The sequence below is a fragment of the Oreochromis niloticus genome, linkage group LG9 (assembly GCF_001858045.2).
Source record: "Oreochromis niloticus isolate F11D_XX linkage group LG9, O_niloticus_UMD_NMBU, whole genome shotgun sequence".
NCBI lineage: Eukaryota > Metazoa > Chordata > Actinopteri > Cichliformes > Cichlidae > Oreochromis > Oreochromis niloticus.
Window position 1 is genome coordinate 22531973 of NC_031974.2, and position 19538 is coordinate 22551510.

At 45.4% G+C, this 19538-nt stretch overlaps 1 protein-coding gene across 6 annotated transcripts in view; it reads right to left on the minus strand.

The window, feature by feature from the left end:
* Positions 1 to 19538, minus strand: part of LOC102076257 (myosin-9) — a 147714-nt gene that overhangs the window by 105102 nt on the left and 23074 nt on the right. For all 6 annotated transcript variants that reach the window (XM_025910425.1, XM_005471725.3, XM_005471724.3 and 3 more), the window contains one exon: positions 16668 to 16751. In XM_025910425.1, the coding sequence (XP_025766210.1) occupies positions 16668 to 16751 (84 nt within the window). The remainder of the gene's footprint in view (positions 1 to 16667; positions 16752 to 19538) is intronic.

Genomic DNA, 19538 nt, shown 5'->3' on the forward strand with positions numbered 1-19538 from the left:
ATGTTTTTAGACAACGCTTTTCTATCCTACCACTTGGCTTCTTTGTCCTGCACTCAGAGAACTTGGGCTGCTCTAAGGTTCTGGGTTTTCTACTCTTACGTTGTTGTGCCTTCCTGTCATCATATTACTTCTCATCACCTGCTTGCATAGCCTGGAACCTCGCCCTGGAAACTGGAGAAGTGGGAAGTGATTTGGAAAAATGAGGGCAATAAAAAAAAAAAGCACAGGGATGAATGGAGAGATGTGATATAAGGTTATATGCTAACCCAATCAGCAGGCTGCTGTTTGCCGACAGTATAATCAACATATCGGCCTAATGTCATTACAGCTATATGAGAAATAATATTGCGTGAAATGATATTGTGCGGCGCATGCGTGTCTGTGCGGAGCACACATGAACAAGCTCCCACGTCCAGATGTATGTAGCCCCCAGCACTTCTTTGCCACAAAAAGACACAAAGATGCAAAATCGTGCATGAATGCAGACATGGCGCAAAAGACTGTCCTTATCGAAAAAACAATTTCAGGATGATTAATTAATTGATCACCTGATGGTTTTCATTGATTACATAAAAAAATACAATTATAATATTATTTTATCCCACTGGTAATTCATTTTTCAAGATTTTAAACAGTAAAACCACATTTATCAGGAAGAATAGATCACTTCAAATTTAATTACTGTTTTTATTTCATGTGCACAGCACGCGCACGTGTATATATTTGTAGAGTCACACAAAAAGGATGCCCACTGGCTCTGACACAAAAGGATATTAGTTAGTGTGTGGCTTCCATATCCTGAATGCATGAGGCTGCTGATGGCCTCTATTGATGGACACTGGCGTGAAGCCATCACTCAAGTTATGGAGCTTTAATTGGAGACAGCATAAAACGATAAACCAAGAAACATGCATGGCTGAACAGCCCAATGTAAACCATTAATCATAGCATAGGCAAAGACAAGTGGCCGCCGCATACACACGTGTGAGCAGCTGCAGCGGTGCACGCAGACTGCTCTTGCACCACACACCTTGCATATGTGTGCATGAGACGCACAAGCACACACACACACACACACACACACAGAGCAGAGACAAGAGACTCAGTCACATATTCTCATGATAGATGACCCATTTAACTTTGATTTCTGAGAGAAATGAGCTTGCCAGTGATACAGGGTTACCCCACACACACACACACACACACACACACACACACACACACACACACACACACACACACACACACACACACAGGCGCATACACTTACTCACTCATTCATGATATACATTGATACTAAACATGGGTTACATATATGAAGTCACACAATGCATTCAGTTTATATGCAAATAACAGTTTGCTTTATTTTGCAGACCAGTGTGCAGTCCCTCTCTCCCACATGTGCACACACACACACACACATTTACTCTGCCTCATATTTGCATGTAAAGCCTTATAATATGGGGATGATTTGTGATGTAAGCAAGAAGTGAATCGTTCAGCTTTGTCTATCATACCTCTGCTCTCCTTTCAAATATGACTCTACTCTCTCTTACTCGCTCTCACACACACACAGACATACAGAAACTAACACAAAAAGACAGACATATGATATGTTTTCATAAGGTTTGGTGGTGTTTTTTTTATATTATATTATATTTTTTACCTAACAGCTGTAATGCTTGGGAAACAAGTCACCAGTGTCAGCACTAAAAGTTAGTCCCAAACAAGTTAAACATTGTGTCTCAAATCTTTTTAAACAGCTGAAATTGAATTGCCTTGAAGCTCTTTCATTACTTAACCGCTGCAGCTAATTAACACTGACTTCCACATGCAACCCGGCGATGAAAAATCAGAGAAATCCTGGGACAGTTACAGACCCAGGCGAGGGGGGGAGTGTTTATTAGATAGCAACTGGAGTAGATAGAGATGTGATTAATTTGAAGAGGGAAGGCTGCATTGAGGAATTTCCTGAAAAGATGAATCCTCACATTTAAAGGGAATATGAGAAGTGACTGCTGCTCTGACTGAAGCGAGAAGGCCATTCTTCCAAATGGGAGAGAAAAGAAGAACTAAGGAAGCCCAAGGTCTCAGTGTCAGTGGGTTGACCAATTCAGTAGGCTGACATGAAACCGGAGGAAGACAGAGATGACAAATATTTCACATTTATTTCTTTTTTTAACTTGAATTCTTTACCCCATGTGCCTGCTGTCAAATACTCAAACATTTCTTTTTCACCTTTTATACAATGACTAATTATCTCTTGCAAAGTTATATTGTTGCAGTCCAGACCTTTTCACATTTGGTCCTTGATTCCAAATGCTAAAATTCGACTACACCTTACTACAGCCGCTGTCCAGTGACATATGAAACAGTGTTGATATTTAGACAGATGGATGGTGCATTAGAGGGATAAAAAACCTACCAAATGCACACAAAACATATAACATGCGCACACACACATACACATACGCACGTTCCATACAGCAGGCTGCAGCCCCTCAGCGCTCCTCTGTCCTCACATGCTTGGTTTCCCCATCTAATTGCTGCCATTCGTCAGTGTGTGCGTGTGTGTGTGTGTGCGTGCACGTGTGTGTGTCTGAATTCATACGCTCCTGTACTTTGTGTTTTTTGTGTTCCCTTCATAATTCTGTCTCCGTGCATTTACAAACAAGCATGGTGAAAAGAGAGAAAGTAGCATCATCAGACAGACAGGTAAGACTGGGAAAAGAGAAAGGGAGAAAGACAGAAAGGTACAGAGGCACACACACACACACAGAGCTGTCACAGTGCCATAGGGCATACAAAACCTGTCAGCGTTTAAAACTACCGGCTTGTACCCTGCCTTGCCAATTGGAATTAGTCTCACATCATATGCCAGTTTCTTTGTCAAAAGCAACAGCTATTTTATTCTTACTACAACTAAACACAACAGTTTAAATACAATCAGAATCACTTCACTAAGTACCATAAAAGTCGGCATATTTGTTATTTCCTGAGTCAGTTTTCGCATGGTTCAGAGATTAAGAATTTGATTGTGCATATAAGAAATGCCGTTGCACACAGTGAGGCACGTTAAGCAACAAGGAATTAAAAAAAAGCCCGGCACAAATGAAACAAAAAGCCATAAATGAATACAAATCAATATTTGAGATCACCGGCTAAGAAGCTTCCAAATAATACTTGAATACTTTTTTTTTTTTGATTGAAGCCAATAAAAAAAAATCTAAGTGCCTGAAACATGCTAATTGCAACGTAACTTGATATGTGATGTTGACATGTTGACATTTTCGTATATAAACAACTGAGACTGATTGCACTCCTTTGTGCAATCATGAAAATATGACTGTGCTGAAGAGTAGAGCTGTTTATGTTCCGTATGGCCAGTGTGTGTCTGTGAAATTGTATGACAGTGTCTCTCTCGCGCGCGCGCTTTCTCTCTTTCCCTGTATATTTAATAAGAAGGTCAACATTATTATGTGTTTTTTTTTTCCCTTTCACGTGTGTGTCTGCGTCTGTGTGTGTGTGTGTGTGTGTGGGTGGGTGTGTGTTCAACATGATAATTTGTCAGTTTATGTTGTGAGGGGGTAAACAGATAAGCAATCCACAGCACAATCCTTCATCCTGCTCTGATTATAAATCAGCTGGAGCTCTCAGAAGCAATCAGCAAGAGCAATCTGCAGCCGGCACAGACACCTTATCAATCAGAGGGGGCCATCACACTGTCACACACACGCGCGCGCACATAAACTCCCATATTTGTACGGTCCTGCACCCGCACTCACCTACGCATACACTTCGACATAGAGACAGGTATGCCCCAATTGTAATTCTGCATCCCTACCCTGCAGTCTCTTCTTTTAAAACTTCCATCTCTGGTTTTTTTTTCCGCCTCTCGTGAAACAGGATCACAACAAGTGAGTCGCAACAAGAGTTTCATCCAGCCAGCTGCCTGGCGGCCACAGAACCGTGCCGAGCGAGACACATCACTCCTAATTACAGTCTGATATTAATAACAGAGAAAAATATTAATCTTGGAGGTAAACACTAAGCCGCTTAAAGGAAAATTGCAAATAAATCAGATTATCTTATAGGAATATCCTCCAAATAGGCCAGGGGGGTAATGAGAAACCTAGGCCCAACCTCTCCCTCGCTCCCGCCTTCTCTCTCTCTCGCTCTCTGTCATTTCCCACTCCCCATTCTCTTGCAGGATTGAAAAAGGTGTGACTGCGTGTACGTGTCTGGGTGTGTGTTTGTGAGCACGTCTGTGTATTTATAAAGCCGCAGTATGATCCACCGCCCCAACCCCACTCCACCAACCCCACCACCACTGGTGTCACCTGCCTTCTTCTTCTCTCTTACCGCATACTGCTGTATTCATTTTTCACCTCCAATTTTATTTGGGTTGGGGTATGGTGGGTGGGGGTGAGGGGGGTACCGCCGAGCAGATTCAATTAGGTTCTGTGATTGGGCCGCTGGCATTCACCGAGGTCATGGAAAGGTTAAGGAATTCAGTGGCACAAACATGATTATAGCTCTGTAGCATTTGATCAGAAGTAAGGTTTGTCACGCCAAAGTGGAGCTCCTCTATTTCTTGCACCGGGACCACCAGTTTGGCCAGAGTGTTATGTGAGAACGGCTCCAAGTGCTGGTTTAGCCGATTCGTCCAGTGAATGCTAATTGCATGCAGAAGACGATGAATAAACAGCATGTTTGGAGATATATACAAAGATATATAGCAGGATTTATGTATAACTCTGTCTTAGAAATGCAAAAAACCTTGAACTCAAGAAAGTTTCATTGTTCTATCCCAAATGTGAAGCATGTGAAGTGTAATTTTAGGCTGTTTTGCTGCCTCGAGTACTACAGAACTTTTCATTACTGAGGGGAAAATGAATGAAGTCCAAGTCTATCACGATATGTTACAGGATAGAGCTGCTCAGCAGTTAAAGCTCAAGCTAGATGCTGGGTGAGGCAAAAGGACAAGGAAATAAATAGGCAACTTAACAGCTCAGTTTCTGGAGTAGCCCACTCAGAACCCAAGCCTTGAACAATATTGTGGACAACTTCAAGTAAGCTGGTCACACTGGACAAGAAAATGGCTGAGATGAAGCATACGGTAAATAGTCCGTTGTGTGGGACCACAAACTTGAGGTTACTTTATTCCGTAACCCCCGTTCTCTGATAACATGAGTGAGGTGTCTCACTATGGGGAACGCTCTCTCAGCGTTGTCCTCAGAAGCCTCTATATCATTACTCCAGCCAGTATTGGCTGGCAGTCGTGACGCCTGCGTCAGGGAGGGGCCACCCTCCTCCCTATAAAAGGTTGTGACGCAGCGTCACCCGTCATTCAAGATAAGCTCACCTCTTCCTCGCTTCGTGCAAGGAGGGTGATCTGGTGAGACACCTCACTCATGTTATCAGAGAACGGGGGTTACGGAATAAAGTAACCTCAAGTTCTCTTTCAAACATTCGTTTCGGTGTCTCACTATGGGGATATGCAGACTCCCGTATTGCCAGATAAGCCCATCTGAACGACTGACTGCCAACTTAGGAGGTCTCGTGGGGACCCACACTCAACACAGTGTGGGCTAGAGATGGTGCAGTGACATCCAACCTGTAAAACCTTGCAAAGGTCGAAGGTGAAGCCCAGCTCGCCGCTGCACATATCTCCTCTATAGAGACACCCCTAAAAAGGGCCCAAGAGGTTGCCATCCCTCTGGTAGAATGAGCACGGAGTCCCCCTGGGGGGACAGGCCCGTGCTTGAATAAGCCAATTGGATTGCCTCAACAATCCAGTGGGAAATGCGTTGTTTGCTAATGGGCTTGCCAAGCTGTGGTTTAGCCCAGGAAACAAACAGCTGATCCGACCTCCTGAAAGCCTTTGTTCTCTCCATATAGATACACAAAGCCCTAACTGGACAGAGAGCATGTAGGCGCTCCTGTCCAGGGGAGGAGAAAGGAGGAGGGCAAAAAGCGTCCAGCTCCAATGGGGTGCATTGGAGATAAGGATTTTTGGGCACAAAGGCCGGATTTGGCCTGAGTGTGACTCTAGAGTTATCCCGCGTGAACCGGATGCACTCTTTGTGTACTGACAGCGCATGAATATCACTGACACGCTTCGCAGACGCGAGGGCCAGGAGCAATGCAGTCTTCAAAGACAGGATTTTTACTTCCACCTGGCTTAGTGGTTCAAATGGTGGCTGTGAAACTGCCTCCAACACCAGAGATAAATCCCACGTGGGAACGAGAGGTTTAGACACTGGGTGGAGCCGTCGTGCCCCTTTCATGAAACGGCAGACCAGTGGGTGGTGGCTCACTGGGCCATCCACGAAGCCCACATGGCAAGCTGAAATAGCTGCTAGATATACTTTAATTGTGGAAAAGGCCTTTCCTTTATCTAACAGTTCTTGGAGAAAGGAGAGAATTGTTGTCACAGAGCATTGAAAGGAGAGAGTGTGAGACTTTCCACACCACTCCTCAAATACCCTCCACTTGTTCTCATACAATGATCTTGTGGAGGGGCTCTAGCATTCTGAATAGTGGCTATAACTCCCTGGGGAGTCCTGCCGTACTCAGATTCAGCCTCTCACGGGCCAAGCCCACAGGGCGAGGCGCTCGGGATGAGGGTGAAAAATCTCCCCCCTGGCTTGGGAGACTAGGTCTCGTCGGAGAGGGAGAGGCCACGGTTCGTCCCACAAGAGGGGCATAATTTCCGCCAACCAATGGGACCTCGTCCACCTTGGGGCGATCAATATCACTGTTAGCCCTTTTTCTCTCACTCTGGTTAGAGTGGGAGAAATTAAGGCCAGCGGAGGGAACGCATAAAGCAGAGCATGTGGCCAGTTGTGAGCTAATGCGTCTACCCCAGCGGAGCTTCCTGGTCCCTCAGGGAGAAATACAGTGGACACTGAGCGTTCTCCCTCGAGGCAAACAGATCGACCTGTGGCTGGCCAAAGCGGGTCCAGATTTCGGTCACCACATGTGGGTGCAGGGTCCAGTCCCCGTATTGCGGGTTTCCCCTGGACATTAAGTCCGCTCCCAAGTTCAGAGCTCCTGGAATGTGAGTAGCTCTCAGTGACAACAAATTGATGCTGCTCCACATGATCAGTCTGCGAGCCAGCATGTGCAACGGACGGGAACGTAACCCGCCCTGTCTGTTGATGTACGCCACAACAGTGGTGTTGTCTGTTCTGATCAGAACATGGTGGTTCCTCAACAGGGGAAGGAAGTGTCTCAGTGCTAGAAATGCTGCTAGCAATTCTAGCCAATTTATGTGAGCACCCCTCTGTTGTGAGTCCCAGCTGCCGCTCACTGCTCTGCCCTCGTGAGTGGCGCCCCAGCCCGTGAGACTCGCGTCCGTGGTTACCACCTTTCTGGCTGTGACAGCCCCCAGTGACACCCCTGAGTGAGAAATGTGGGATTTCTCCAACAGCGGAGTGCTGCAGCACAGTCTGCTGTCACTCTGATATGGCGGTGGGTATGGCGCTTTTGATTCAGTCTCAGAGATGCGACCCATCGCTGAAATTCCCTCATATGCAGTCTGCCCAGTGGAATGACCGCCAGTGAGGACGCCATCAATCCCAGCATCTGCAGGCATTTCCTGAATGGGAGATATCTTCCCAACTGAAAAATGCCGGCATGTGATAGCATTTTCTGTGCTCTGTCCACAGAGAGACACGCTCTGTACGTTTGGGAGTTGAGGGCTATTCCTATGAAAGAGATGGCCTGAGCTGGCTGCAGGACACTCTTTTCGTAGTTTATGGTGAAACCAGAGCCATCAGATGATCCACTGTCAACCTGGTGTGCTCTCTTCCCATTATTTCTGACTCTGATAGCAGCAGCCAATCGTCTATGTATGATGCTATGCGGATGCCCCGCCTCTTCAGTGGGCTATGGCTGCCTCTGTGCATTTCACAAATACCCGAGGGCTCAGTGAGAGACCAAACGGCAGGACCTGGTACTCGTACATTCTGCCCTGAAACGCAAAGCGCAGGAATTTCCTGTGAGGCGGGTAAATAGGAATGTGAAAATATGCGTCCTTCAGGTCTATTGATGTAAACCAATCGCCTGGGCGCACTACATGCAGCAGAGTGGTGGGCGTCAGCATCCTGAATTTGTATGACCTCAGATGCTGATTCAGAGCCCGTAGGTCCAGTATCGGACGCAGTCCCCCTCCTTTCTTGGGCACGAGAAAATACTTTGAGTAAAAGCCGCACTGGCTCTGCTCCTGGGGTATTTCTCGTACTGCTCCCTTTGACAGCAAAGTAGTTATTTCTTCTTGCAGGATCCTGGCTGATTCGCCCCTTGCAAGAGAGAAAATCACTCTGTGAAATCTGGGAGGGGTGTTTGCGAATTGCAAACGATAGCCTCGTTCTAATGTCCTCACAACCCATTCTGGTGCAGCGAGAGCTCGCCATCGCTCTATTCTCGCCGACAGCGGTCCCAATGACAGGCACTCCACAGTAGACGGAGCTCTGGCTCCCTCTTGTGGCGGAAACTGGTCCTTCGGGCCAGATCCGACTGCGCATGCGCGGGCGGCTCGCGCCTGACCAGCGCTCATGGGTCCGGACACCACTGAGGAAATCAACCCCGGTGGTGTCTGGGTGCGTGGGGGCATTATGTTTTTCAACATACTTTCTGTGTTTTTCACACATTTTTCCCGTGCCCTTGGCAACATGCCTGGATGCAACGGGTGAGTTTTTAATAAACAGAATGTTTTTATGAGACTGTGACTCGCTTGACTGCGCTGAACAGTGTCTCGTCGTCTCTTTGTTGAAATGCGCTCTGTGGGATCCAACTCGAGTCCCAGGCGCTGAAAGGAGGAGGCAGAACACACTTCTCCGAACGGGCTCCGGAACTGAGCCCTGGAGTGAACTTGGAGCTCGGGCTGGTCCGGCTCCGATCTCCCCGTGGGGGATGTTAGGCAGTCCGCTTCTTCTTGCGGTCGGACTGCTTGGCTGGTGGTGGGGCACCCTGAGCGGCAGCAGGCGGGACATGCTTCCTGGGCCAGTGGGTCTTAGGGTTTTGCGATCCTAGGGGACCCTGGGCCGCGACCTGCGGGGCTGGGCGGCGAGGGATTTTAAACGTCGGCACGCCGGCTGGACGGCTGGTGACCTGAGCGAACGTGCGGCGACCGGGTGGAGGCGGGGGCGCAGCCTGGGCCTTCCTAGGGAGACACAGCTGCAGGGCCTCTCCCTCTTTCTTTTTCTCCTCGCACCGTCTTTGCATGGTGGCAACAGCGGTCCCGAAAAGGCCAGCGGGGTCGATGCTTTCATCCAGAATGTCACGTTTCTCTCTGTCCGAAAGCCCCGACAGGTTCAGCCATCTGGCCCTCTCCTGTAGGACGATGATGCTGAGAGCCCTGCCCGCCGCTTGTACTGCCGCTCTAGTGAGGTGGAGACACTGGTCCGTAACGACGCCCAGCTCATCCCATAGCTCACTAGCATCCGGGTTCGCGGCAGCCTGGTCCTGGAGCTCCGCCGAGTAAGCTAGCAGGAGCGATGAGGCGTTCAGTGCCCTCGCGGTGGTGGCAACCGATTTATACGCCTTGTCAGCCAGGGAGGACTGCAGGCGTTCGGCCTTGGAGGGCAGGGACGGACCAGATGACATGGAGAGTTTCTGGTTCGGGTGGAGATGGGAAGCCACCAGATTTTCCACTGTAGGAATTTGGTAGATGCCCTTCTCCTTCATTCCAGCGCAGTCAAACGCCGCCGCTCCCTGCACGGGGTTGGGTGACGAAAATGGCTTTGCCCAGCAGCGTGTGACCTCGTCCACGCATTCGGGGAAAAGCGGCAGTACCTGCTTAGTAGTGCGCTTTGCTTTGGGGAGCCTTTTACCCTCGTACCGTGAGGTGGAGGTCTCCGTTGTCACCGCGGGCCATGGGATTGCTAGCTTGTCAGCCGCCCGTTTTGCAACGTCGAATAGCTCCATGCCGCGGGACTGTGTGCCGGGGTTGTCACAATCGGCCCCTTGTGTCGCAGAATTCCGACCAGAGGGGGCAAAGAAAACGTCGTCATCCTCGTCCGAGACGAGATGTTCCGACGCTCCCTCAGAGGATTCGCTGAGTAGCTCGTCATTAGCCTCGAGGGAATCAGACAACATAGCTTCGCAGCTGACCTCGGCATCATCCACCAGCGGGAGGACGATATCCATCTCGTCGCCCCAGCCGGTGCCTGGTATTGCAGACTCAGTGTGCTCCATCGGTGGGTCGATTGGAGACAGCATTGGGTCCTTCTTTGACAGGCTAGCCTGGCGGGCTAGCCTTCGGCGAAGGCTTTTTAGGGTGAAGCGAGCGCAGTGTTCGCATATACCCGGTGTGGAAATAGCCGCCTGGGCGTGTTGCAGCCCGAGGCACATCACACACACATCATGCGTATCTGAGCCTGAGATTTTGCAACCGCAGGGGCAAAGCTTGGGCAGCGGATTGCAGTCTGCCATGTCAAGGAAGCTTGGTGTAGCTAGCCTAGAATGGCTGGACGGCTAATGCTGATTTTTATTTTCTTCTCGGTCGAGTAGCTATGGTGAGCTCGTATGACCTAGCTAGTGTGGTGGCTAGCGCTTGTGCTACTTGGCTTGGTGACCGTGTGTAGCAAGAACAGTTAGCTTGGTCAGCTAGCTGTTGTGTTAGGTGCGTGGTGGCAGCTAACACACTCTCCGACCTGGCTCCGTGGTGAAGAGCAGGCGACTCAAAACGCGAACCGTGCAGCGCCCGGTGACCAAGGTGTTAGCTTGCTCGCGTGGACAGTTAAGCTAGCACTCACGTTCACAGTCAGGAGAGATGAGGTTTCTAAGAAGCGAGAAGAGGAAATTGAATGACGGGTGACGCTGCGTCACAACCTTTTATAGGGAGGAGGGTGGCCCCTCCCTGACGCAGGCGTCACGACTGCCAGCCAATACTGGCTGGAGTAATGATATAGAGGCTTCTGAGGACAACGCTGAGAGAGCGTTCCCCATAGTGAGACACCGAAACGAATGTTTGAAAGAGAACACTGTTTTTTGTGGTTACTGCTGTACTTGGAAGTTGAAGTGGTTATTAATTTTTTATTAAATTCTCCTTATTTACCAGTGTAGCTGGTGATTTTTATTTATTAAACATTCACATCAGGGATGAGTTTAAAGATGGAAACCAGTATAATTGTTTGTGTGTTAGCATGTGTTTAGCACATTTGGTTTGTGTTCTTGTGGCTCAAATGAGATTCATCACATTTTTGAAATGTTTTTTGATGAAAGCCAGCCTATTTCAAAGGGTTCACTGTTCATTGTCACTGCACAAAAGTGCATGTAAGATGTCCTCCAAATAAAGATTAATATGGAACATCAATATTTGTTGCTAATGCCCCTATCGTGCTTCAGATAGGACAGACCCGGGACAAACTTGAGAGGTAATGTCTCTCAGCTGGATTGGGAATGCTTCTGTGTCTCCCTCAAGAAACAGGTGAGGTAGAGACTGAGATTGGAGCATCTCAGACTGCTGCCCCAGAGACTTGGACCTGGATGGATGCATGTTCCTACTGTCTAAAAAGTTTTTTGGAAACGTACAGTCATGGAAAAGAAAGTTTTCGGGGGTAAATAGTAGCCAGGTGTTGCTAATCAAATGCATCAGTGCTTTTAGTACTCCAGTAAAGTAAAAAAGCACTACATAAGATGTAGTTCATTTACCATTTACCACTTGATTAGCTGATCATCAGCTGCTTAATAAAAGCAGATATTTGGGAAGTTTGGTGGTCTGGAGCATTCAGATGCATGTTAACACAAAGCTATAATCCTCCCAGCAGTGGACCTCCCAGCAAAATCACCCCAATGTCAAACAGTGCAAGACTCTGGAAAACAGCAAAAAACCTAAGAGCTACATCTCTACAGGCCCCATTTAACATGTGAAATGATAATGTTCATTTCAGTACAATTAGAAAAAGACTGAACAAGTATGGCTTGTTTAGAAGGACTGCCAGGAGAAAGCCTCTTCTCCTGGCAACTTTTGCAAAGTTACATCTGAACAAATCACCAGACTTCTGGAACAATGTGTTTTGGACAGATGAGACGCAAGTGGAGTTGTACACAGTGCCATGTTTGACCAAAAGCAAACGCAAAAGCCTCTCAGGCCAAACACCTAATAGGGGTGACCACAGGCTTTGAGCTTGTTTTGGAACCACAGGATCTGGGCACCTTGCAGGTGGTAACTATGAACTCCTCCAGTTGCTCCAACGTATTCTATAGGCAAATGTTAAGCCTTTTGTTTAATAGTTAAACTCGGGTGAAATTGAGTCACGCAACAGAACAGTGACAGCAGCAAATCTACAAAAATTGGCAGAAAAAAGGCCCAGTCAAAGTCGTCAACCTGACTAAAATGCTGTGGCAGGACCAAAACTGAGCTGTGCATAAACAAATCACTGCAAATGGACTGAAGCAGAATTGTAAAGATTCATACACAATGATGTGAGAGACTAATTAAGTAACACAAAAAAACATTCATTCAAGATACTTCTGATGAAGGTGGCTCTAAAAGCTACTGAGTTGGGGGGTGTACTTAGTTTTCCCAGGACTTCATAGACTACTGTGAAAACTTTTTCACGTGGCTTTGGGGGGTTTTCGACTCGGAGTCCACTCCAAGAGTAACAAGGTCAGACACATTTCAGACACACCTGATTTTTGACCACTGAGACTCAGAATTGAGTTTTCTCTGGGTCCAGGTTTCATATTTACTTGCAGTTTACTGTCTTACCTTTGCTGGCTTTGGGCATCGAAAACTACTTGGTTAAGTTTAGGAAAGCTCTGCTCATCTAAAAATAACGACATCATGGCATTTTTGCCTGCACTTATTCACATGATCATTAAACTTTTAAATCTAACTGTAGGTCATAACTACATCTCACACAAGGGAAGGAGAGTCTCAGCACGTGTGTGCACAGACCTTGCATGCCGCAAAGATAATAAGCATGAAAAGAGACAGAATGTATGTCCACAGAAACATTCATTTGCACTCTCTATTTTTTCTTTGTACCCCCCCACTCCACACACACACACACACACACACACACACACACACACACTTTCTCTCACATACACTCACATACACATATTTAGAGAGTAGCAGAGTAATAAAGCCCACCCTTGCAGTGAAATTAAAGCTAGTCAATGACACTGCCTGCTGAGTACACACTAAATCATTTTTATACTCAGATGAAACAACCAACATAATACTAGCTCGGCACATGTATCCAATATCACCTGGAGACTCAGAAAAAAATAAATAAAACAAACAAAAAACAAAAACAACTAATCAAATGCCATATTGGATGTGTCAGATTCATGTCAGTACAAGAGATTAATACTAAATATAGGAAATATGGTACAATGGGAGTATGAGATCTTTTTATATTCAAAATGACCAGGCAGAGAGCACATTATGAGATATTGGATTGATAAACAGGCTGTGATGCTGTTGTTCAGTGAGTATAATAGAACTATGACGCTACTCCCGGGTAACCAAAGATTGCAATATGATTTTAATGTGTTTTATAGACACAAGCCCTTCAGTGAGAGGAAATTATGTCAATAAATAAGCAGACTCACATTTTAAAACAAAGGGAATCATAGTCAGTGAAATATGTGCACATATATTATGGTGTTTGGTTATCAAATATGATACACAATACGGTCATGCATCAACACACACACACATATTCTGACAATAGTACTTGATGAGCTCTCAACCCTGAGGTTCTCTGTGTGTTAGCGACATATGCTTGTTTTTTATGGTCTTTACCAAATGTTTGCTATTTCCATAACTTCAACTCGAACTTATACACTGCTCAAAAAACATGAAAGGAACGCTTTTTAATCAGAGTCAGTCAAACTTCTGGGATATTGATCTGGTCAGTTAAGTAGCAGAGGGGGTTGTTAACCAGTTTCAGCTGCTTTGGTGTAAATAAAATTAACAACATGTGCAGTTAGAGGGGCAACAATGAGACAACCACAAATAGTTTTTAAAGGTCCAAGTCATTGACATTTTTCCCTGCATCTTTTCTGACTGTTTTTTCACTACTTTTGGATTTGGCTAAGGTCAGTGTCACTACTGGTAATTATAAATAATACTGGAGTTGATGCCTGGACGCTACAGAGCTTGCACAGGTAGTCCAATTCCTCCAGGATGGCACGTCAATATGTGTCATAGCCACGAGGCTTGTTGTGTCTTCCAACACGCATGTAGGAGATTCCAGGACACAGGTAGTTACTTTAGGAGCGCCTTAAAGCTTTAAAAGGTGCTTAGCCCATCACCAGGACTGGTATCTGCTCCTTTTGTACAAGGAGGAACAGGATGAGCACTGACAGAGCAACAAAGGACCTCCAGCAGCCCACTGGTGTGAATGTCTCTGACCAAACAATCAGAAACAGACCTCATGAGGGTGGCCTGGGGGTCCACTGTCCTTTAGTAGGTCCTGTGCTCACTGCCTGGCACCGTGGAACACGACTGGCATTTGCCATTGAATACCAGAATTGGCAAGTCCAAAACTGGCACACTCTAATTTTCACAGATCAAAGCACTGAGTACATGTAATAGACGTGAAAGGCTCTGGAGAAGTCGTGGAGAACGTTATGCTGCCTGTTCATCGTTCAGCATGAGCAATTTGGTGGTGAGGAATGGATGAACGCACAGATATCTACAGGTTAGACAACAGCACACTGCCTGCCATTAGGTATCGGGATGAAATCCTTAGACTCACTATCAGACATGCTGGTGCAGTGGGTTCTGGGTTCCTCCTAGTTCACGATGCCCAGCATCATGTGGCAAGAATATGCAGGCAGTTCCTGGAGGATGAAGGAATTGATACCCTCACCTGAGCTAAATGCAGCACCTCTGGGACATTATGTTATGGCCCATCCAACGCTGTCAGGTTGTACCTCAGACTGTCAAGGAGCTCAGTGATGCCCTGGTCCAGATCTGGGAGAAGATCCCTCAGGAACCATCCGTCCTCTCATAGGAGCGTGGTCCAGTATTGTCAGATATGAATACAAGCACCAATTACTGAGTACCATTTTGAGTTGCTCCCAAGAAATTTCAACAAAATCCACTAACATTTTTTACACTTTGATTTTCCAGGTGTTTTTGAATTCAGCCCTCTGTATGTTGATCATTTTCATTTCTATCAAATAATTCATTCTTTCATTTATAACACATTACACAGTCCACATCAGTGTAGACATCCAGCATGATTTCTTCCCATTGAGATCTGATGTGTTTTCAAAGTGGTCCTTTAATTTTTTGAGCAGTGCATATTAAACGTGTTGTCGAATGACAATGCAAAAGTAAAAAGTACATAAAAATTTTAACTGTTTTTTTTGATCAAACAAACTTACCATGGTTTTCTAAACATTTACATATTTCTTTTCACTCTGACCTGATTTTGCCCAGAAATAAACATGACAGTGTGTGTCAGTCTTCTCATGTCAATCATCTGTCTCGCACAAATCACTAGAAGCCACATCCCTTAGTGAGATTTCCCATCTGCTAATGTCTGTCACTTCAGGTTGCAGTCAATAGACCTGTTTGGTACACCCGTCCCTTGGTGGGGTCTAATTGCCCATTGCAACCCTCAAATGTGTCCTACACTCCGCAACTCTTGAGAACCTCCACCAGCACCACCCCCTCCACTACGAAATCCCCATTCCATTCTCAAGATGGGTATTTACATGCCCCACACTGTGGAGAGCAAACAAGCTCATTTAAAAGTTCACATGCTAATGTGTGACATTTAATCCAAACTTTACACGGGGAAAAGGACACGCTACAATAGATTTTGATTCCTTTCTTGTCCCTGAATCTCATCATCTTTTGCCTTCCATATTTATGAGTTGAAAAGGCGGGACACCTTGGTGGAGACTAGGGGAAGGGATAGGGAGTTGACTGTTTGAAAAGTGGGCTGGGTTAGTGGTGATCATCCAGAGTTCTTTGTTGATAGTGCTCATATGCACAATTTATTGACTGCTCATCCTACTTAAAGCCACAGTTTATAAATCCACCAAATTCCTCCTAAGTTTCCTGCTTCATGTGTATGTGATGTTTAATAACTGCAATATTACTAATTAAATCTATTTAATTAATGATTTAATTAATTTTTCATCAGCGTTAGGTGTCTGCAGGTTTCGACTTTTTAGCTAACAACTCCTTGGCTTAACTAATCACAGTGACAACTGTTTGTAATATCGGCTTATGGAGTTAATTCCATAAATTGGCCAAGTCACAAAGTGAAACTGTTAGAAGTTGTCTGGTAAATGTACTCTGAGAGGAAGCGTCTGCACACTCGGCCAAAAACAATTTTCAAGAGATACACCACTCTGTGCTGTTTTGATATTTCAAAGGGGTGGAAAGAGTGGAAAGTGGAAAAACCAAATAGTTAGCCAAAGGGGCTGCGACTGAGAGGGGTAGTAGTTTCTGTGTATGCGTGTGTGAGCTACATTCTTGGTTCCACCAGCTGGCTGGCTGACACACATCCACATGCACTCGATATTACTGTACATTCCTATGAAGATTTATGACTAATCTAGATTTTATTTGTAGATGCTGAGTATTTAAATCTTAAATCCCGAGTTAGTTCCTCTGTGTCTGTGTGTGTGTGTTGTGTGCACGTGCATGCATGTGTGTGTGGGTGTATGATTTATCTTTGTACCTCACACAAAAGTGTCTCCTCCTTCTGGTGAAGCTCTGATAACTCCCTCCTCTGACGTTCCACCTGCTTCCTGCTGGCCTCCAACTACAGAGGGAAAGAAAGTGTGCAAAGGGAAAGTAGAACAATTAAAATAATAATTAAAAACAAATGTTTGAAATTCCATAAGCAGACTTTTTTTAGGCTTAAACTATTTCCAAACCATACATGGATAAGGGTTTGCATGATTTTAACACATTGGCGGCACTTCTGGTTCTGAAAAGAACATATTTATGGCACATTAATGTGGATCGAGAAGCAGTGGAAGCTAAAGGCACAGAAGTGGGTCAAGTGAGCAGAAAGACCTAAAGACACAAATGGATCTAAAATGTGAATTTTCTGAGGCAGACAAAAAGATTTGTGATGTCCAAATAGTCAGCTCGTTTTTGTGTGAGTGCACGCGTATGTCTCTTTCCCTCTCTTTCTCCCACACACGCACTCACACACACATACTCGGATCGACCCGGACAGGCCAGGGATGAGCACACCCCATCTGATCTGTGGCCCGTTCATTCATTAGACCCATGCTCTCCCCTATTGATTTCAGCTTAAGTAATGAGAAAGCTTATCCAAAAATCTTTAGCATTTGGGCTCCAACTTAAGGGAATCAATGGGGCCATTTCCCATTTTGAACAGCACATACGCAGGGGTTTTATGTATGGTGAACGGGACAAATCCTGATGCTGATAAATCAATAAGCCTTTTTGTCAATGGACGGGCATGCTTGCACTCACACATACATGCATATGCGGACACACTTGGCTGATAAATGGTATTTTTGAGGCAATTAAAGTGAGCTGTAAACATATGAAGGCCAATCAATTGGTCAGTGAGGTCTATTATCAAGGCTTTAACACTGATTTAGAAGGGGCTTTAAGTGTGGCACAGTCACTTGTGCAGATCAGCACCTGCATAGATCAGTGCTGCTCTGTGCTAAGCTGCTCATACAACAAGAAAGTATGTGGCTCACCGCTAAAGACTGAAGTAAAGACAAAGAAGAGACTTAGCATTGCTGTATGACATGCAAAATACATACAATTTTTTATTTTTTTTGGTGCTTATGAAGTATTTTAAAGAAATGCCACAGTCAAGTAACACCCTAATTGTAACCCTCACTTTGCGCTTTCCCTCTCTTTAAAAATTGGACCTTGCATCGTATTGAAATAAGATAAGTGGAGAGGAGAAGCTGTTTGCTCAACAATTCTATTTTAGCAGGGACAGAGAAGCTTGTTAGGAAGAAAACTAACATATCAGCACTGCCCCTCAACAACCCATCCCCCAATGCTTCTACTGCGGTAAAGGTGAGACACACGCGTTAGCAAAGTTAACCTACAGACAACATTTCTCTGAGGTAATTGGTTCTGCATTAATATTCATTTGACTTTGCATTTAGTGACTATGGCTCCCTTCACTGCTTTGATGCACTGTGCCCATGTCCCCTGGTACATCACACAACATTAACCCTATAGCTCTGATTACGATTTCAACCACACATATATGCATATTTATCCTTGCTACCTGAAATGCAAGCGATTCGATGCTCGACCAAAACCCCTCTTTTCTTCCATTGGACCTGTCTCTTAATTTATAATTTGATGTGTATAACATGTCCAGTTCTTTTATCCCCCCCACTTTTTCACTGTGGTTAATCGGGTGTGTGTGCATGCGTTTTGCTGAGGCATGACATTTCAATTGTGCATCCAATCAAATTGGAAAAGAGGCGGTAAGGAAGGTTGGGGAATGATGAGGGGTGCGGGGGTGTACTGAGGGTTGCAGACCAACCGTTACCATGGTGAATCATTTCTGTCAAAACCACCAAGGTCACAACTGCTGACCTGCAGCGTTATGGGACTTTGGAATAGCATACTGTAAATGGACACAAGGATTTCTCTCTTTCTTTCCTTCTTTACACATTTTCCCCTTACTTTGCATTTTTTTCTCTCATTATCTTTGTGTACATTTCCCCTTTTCTTTTTTTTTCTTTTGCTACTTGAAAAAAACAAAAAGGCTTCTTGTTTTGCCTTTCTTTATTACTTTCATATTTAAGATTGACTAATTGTACCATTATGAGACCTTTGGTGTTACTGAATCCATTATGCATGGCCTGTGCTGGCAGTGGGTCTGAACACAGCCTGTTTTCAGTCATTATAATTCAGTTTGCTAACACACAGCCATTGTGCTAGTGTGGGGTTAGGGGAGATGGTATGATAAAATATTGAGGGCGAGCAAGGCAGCTGCAGATGCTAGCTGTCATGTGTGAGCGAATGAATGTTATGACAAGCATGTTTAAACATTCATGCGGGGAGGATAGTTTAGGAGGGCTTTTCATTAACACCAATATGTCTTCGTCTCCCCGGTGCAGACACTGCTGGTGGAAGCATGACAACAACAGGGAGGAGAGGAATTAACATCTCGAGAGGAAACTGCCACATATACAGAGAGAAGTAGAAACAATCAGTCCTGTGCGAGAGCACACACAGGCATACACATTTAACACTGGCTGACTCAACCAACTCTAACAACCTTCTCTTATTTACCAGGACAGCTGTGTAACTGTAACATCGTGTTCAGGGCTGATCAAGTAGGTGGAAAACTTCAGTCGTTTCTCACATCAACCACAACAACAGAAATTATTTGTTTCAAATTAAAACTGAGAACGAGGGAGGTTTCTGTGCCAAATGTGCACCGCCACCCATGCTGTTAGGTTGTCAGCAGATTTGACCAGGCAGAAACAGTGCAAGTTCTTGATGCTTTCTGGAGACCGGAGAGAAGAAAAGCTATTTGTGGCAATTTCTTGGGAGCGAAGCAACATCTAATCTGTTTACATAACCTTGA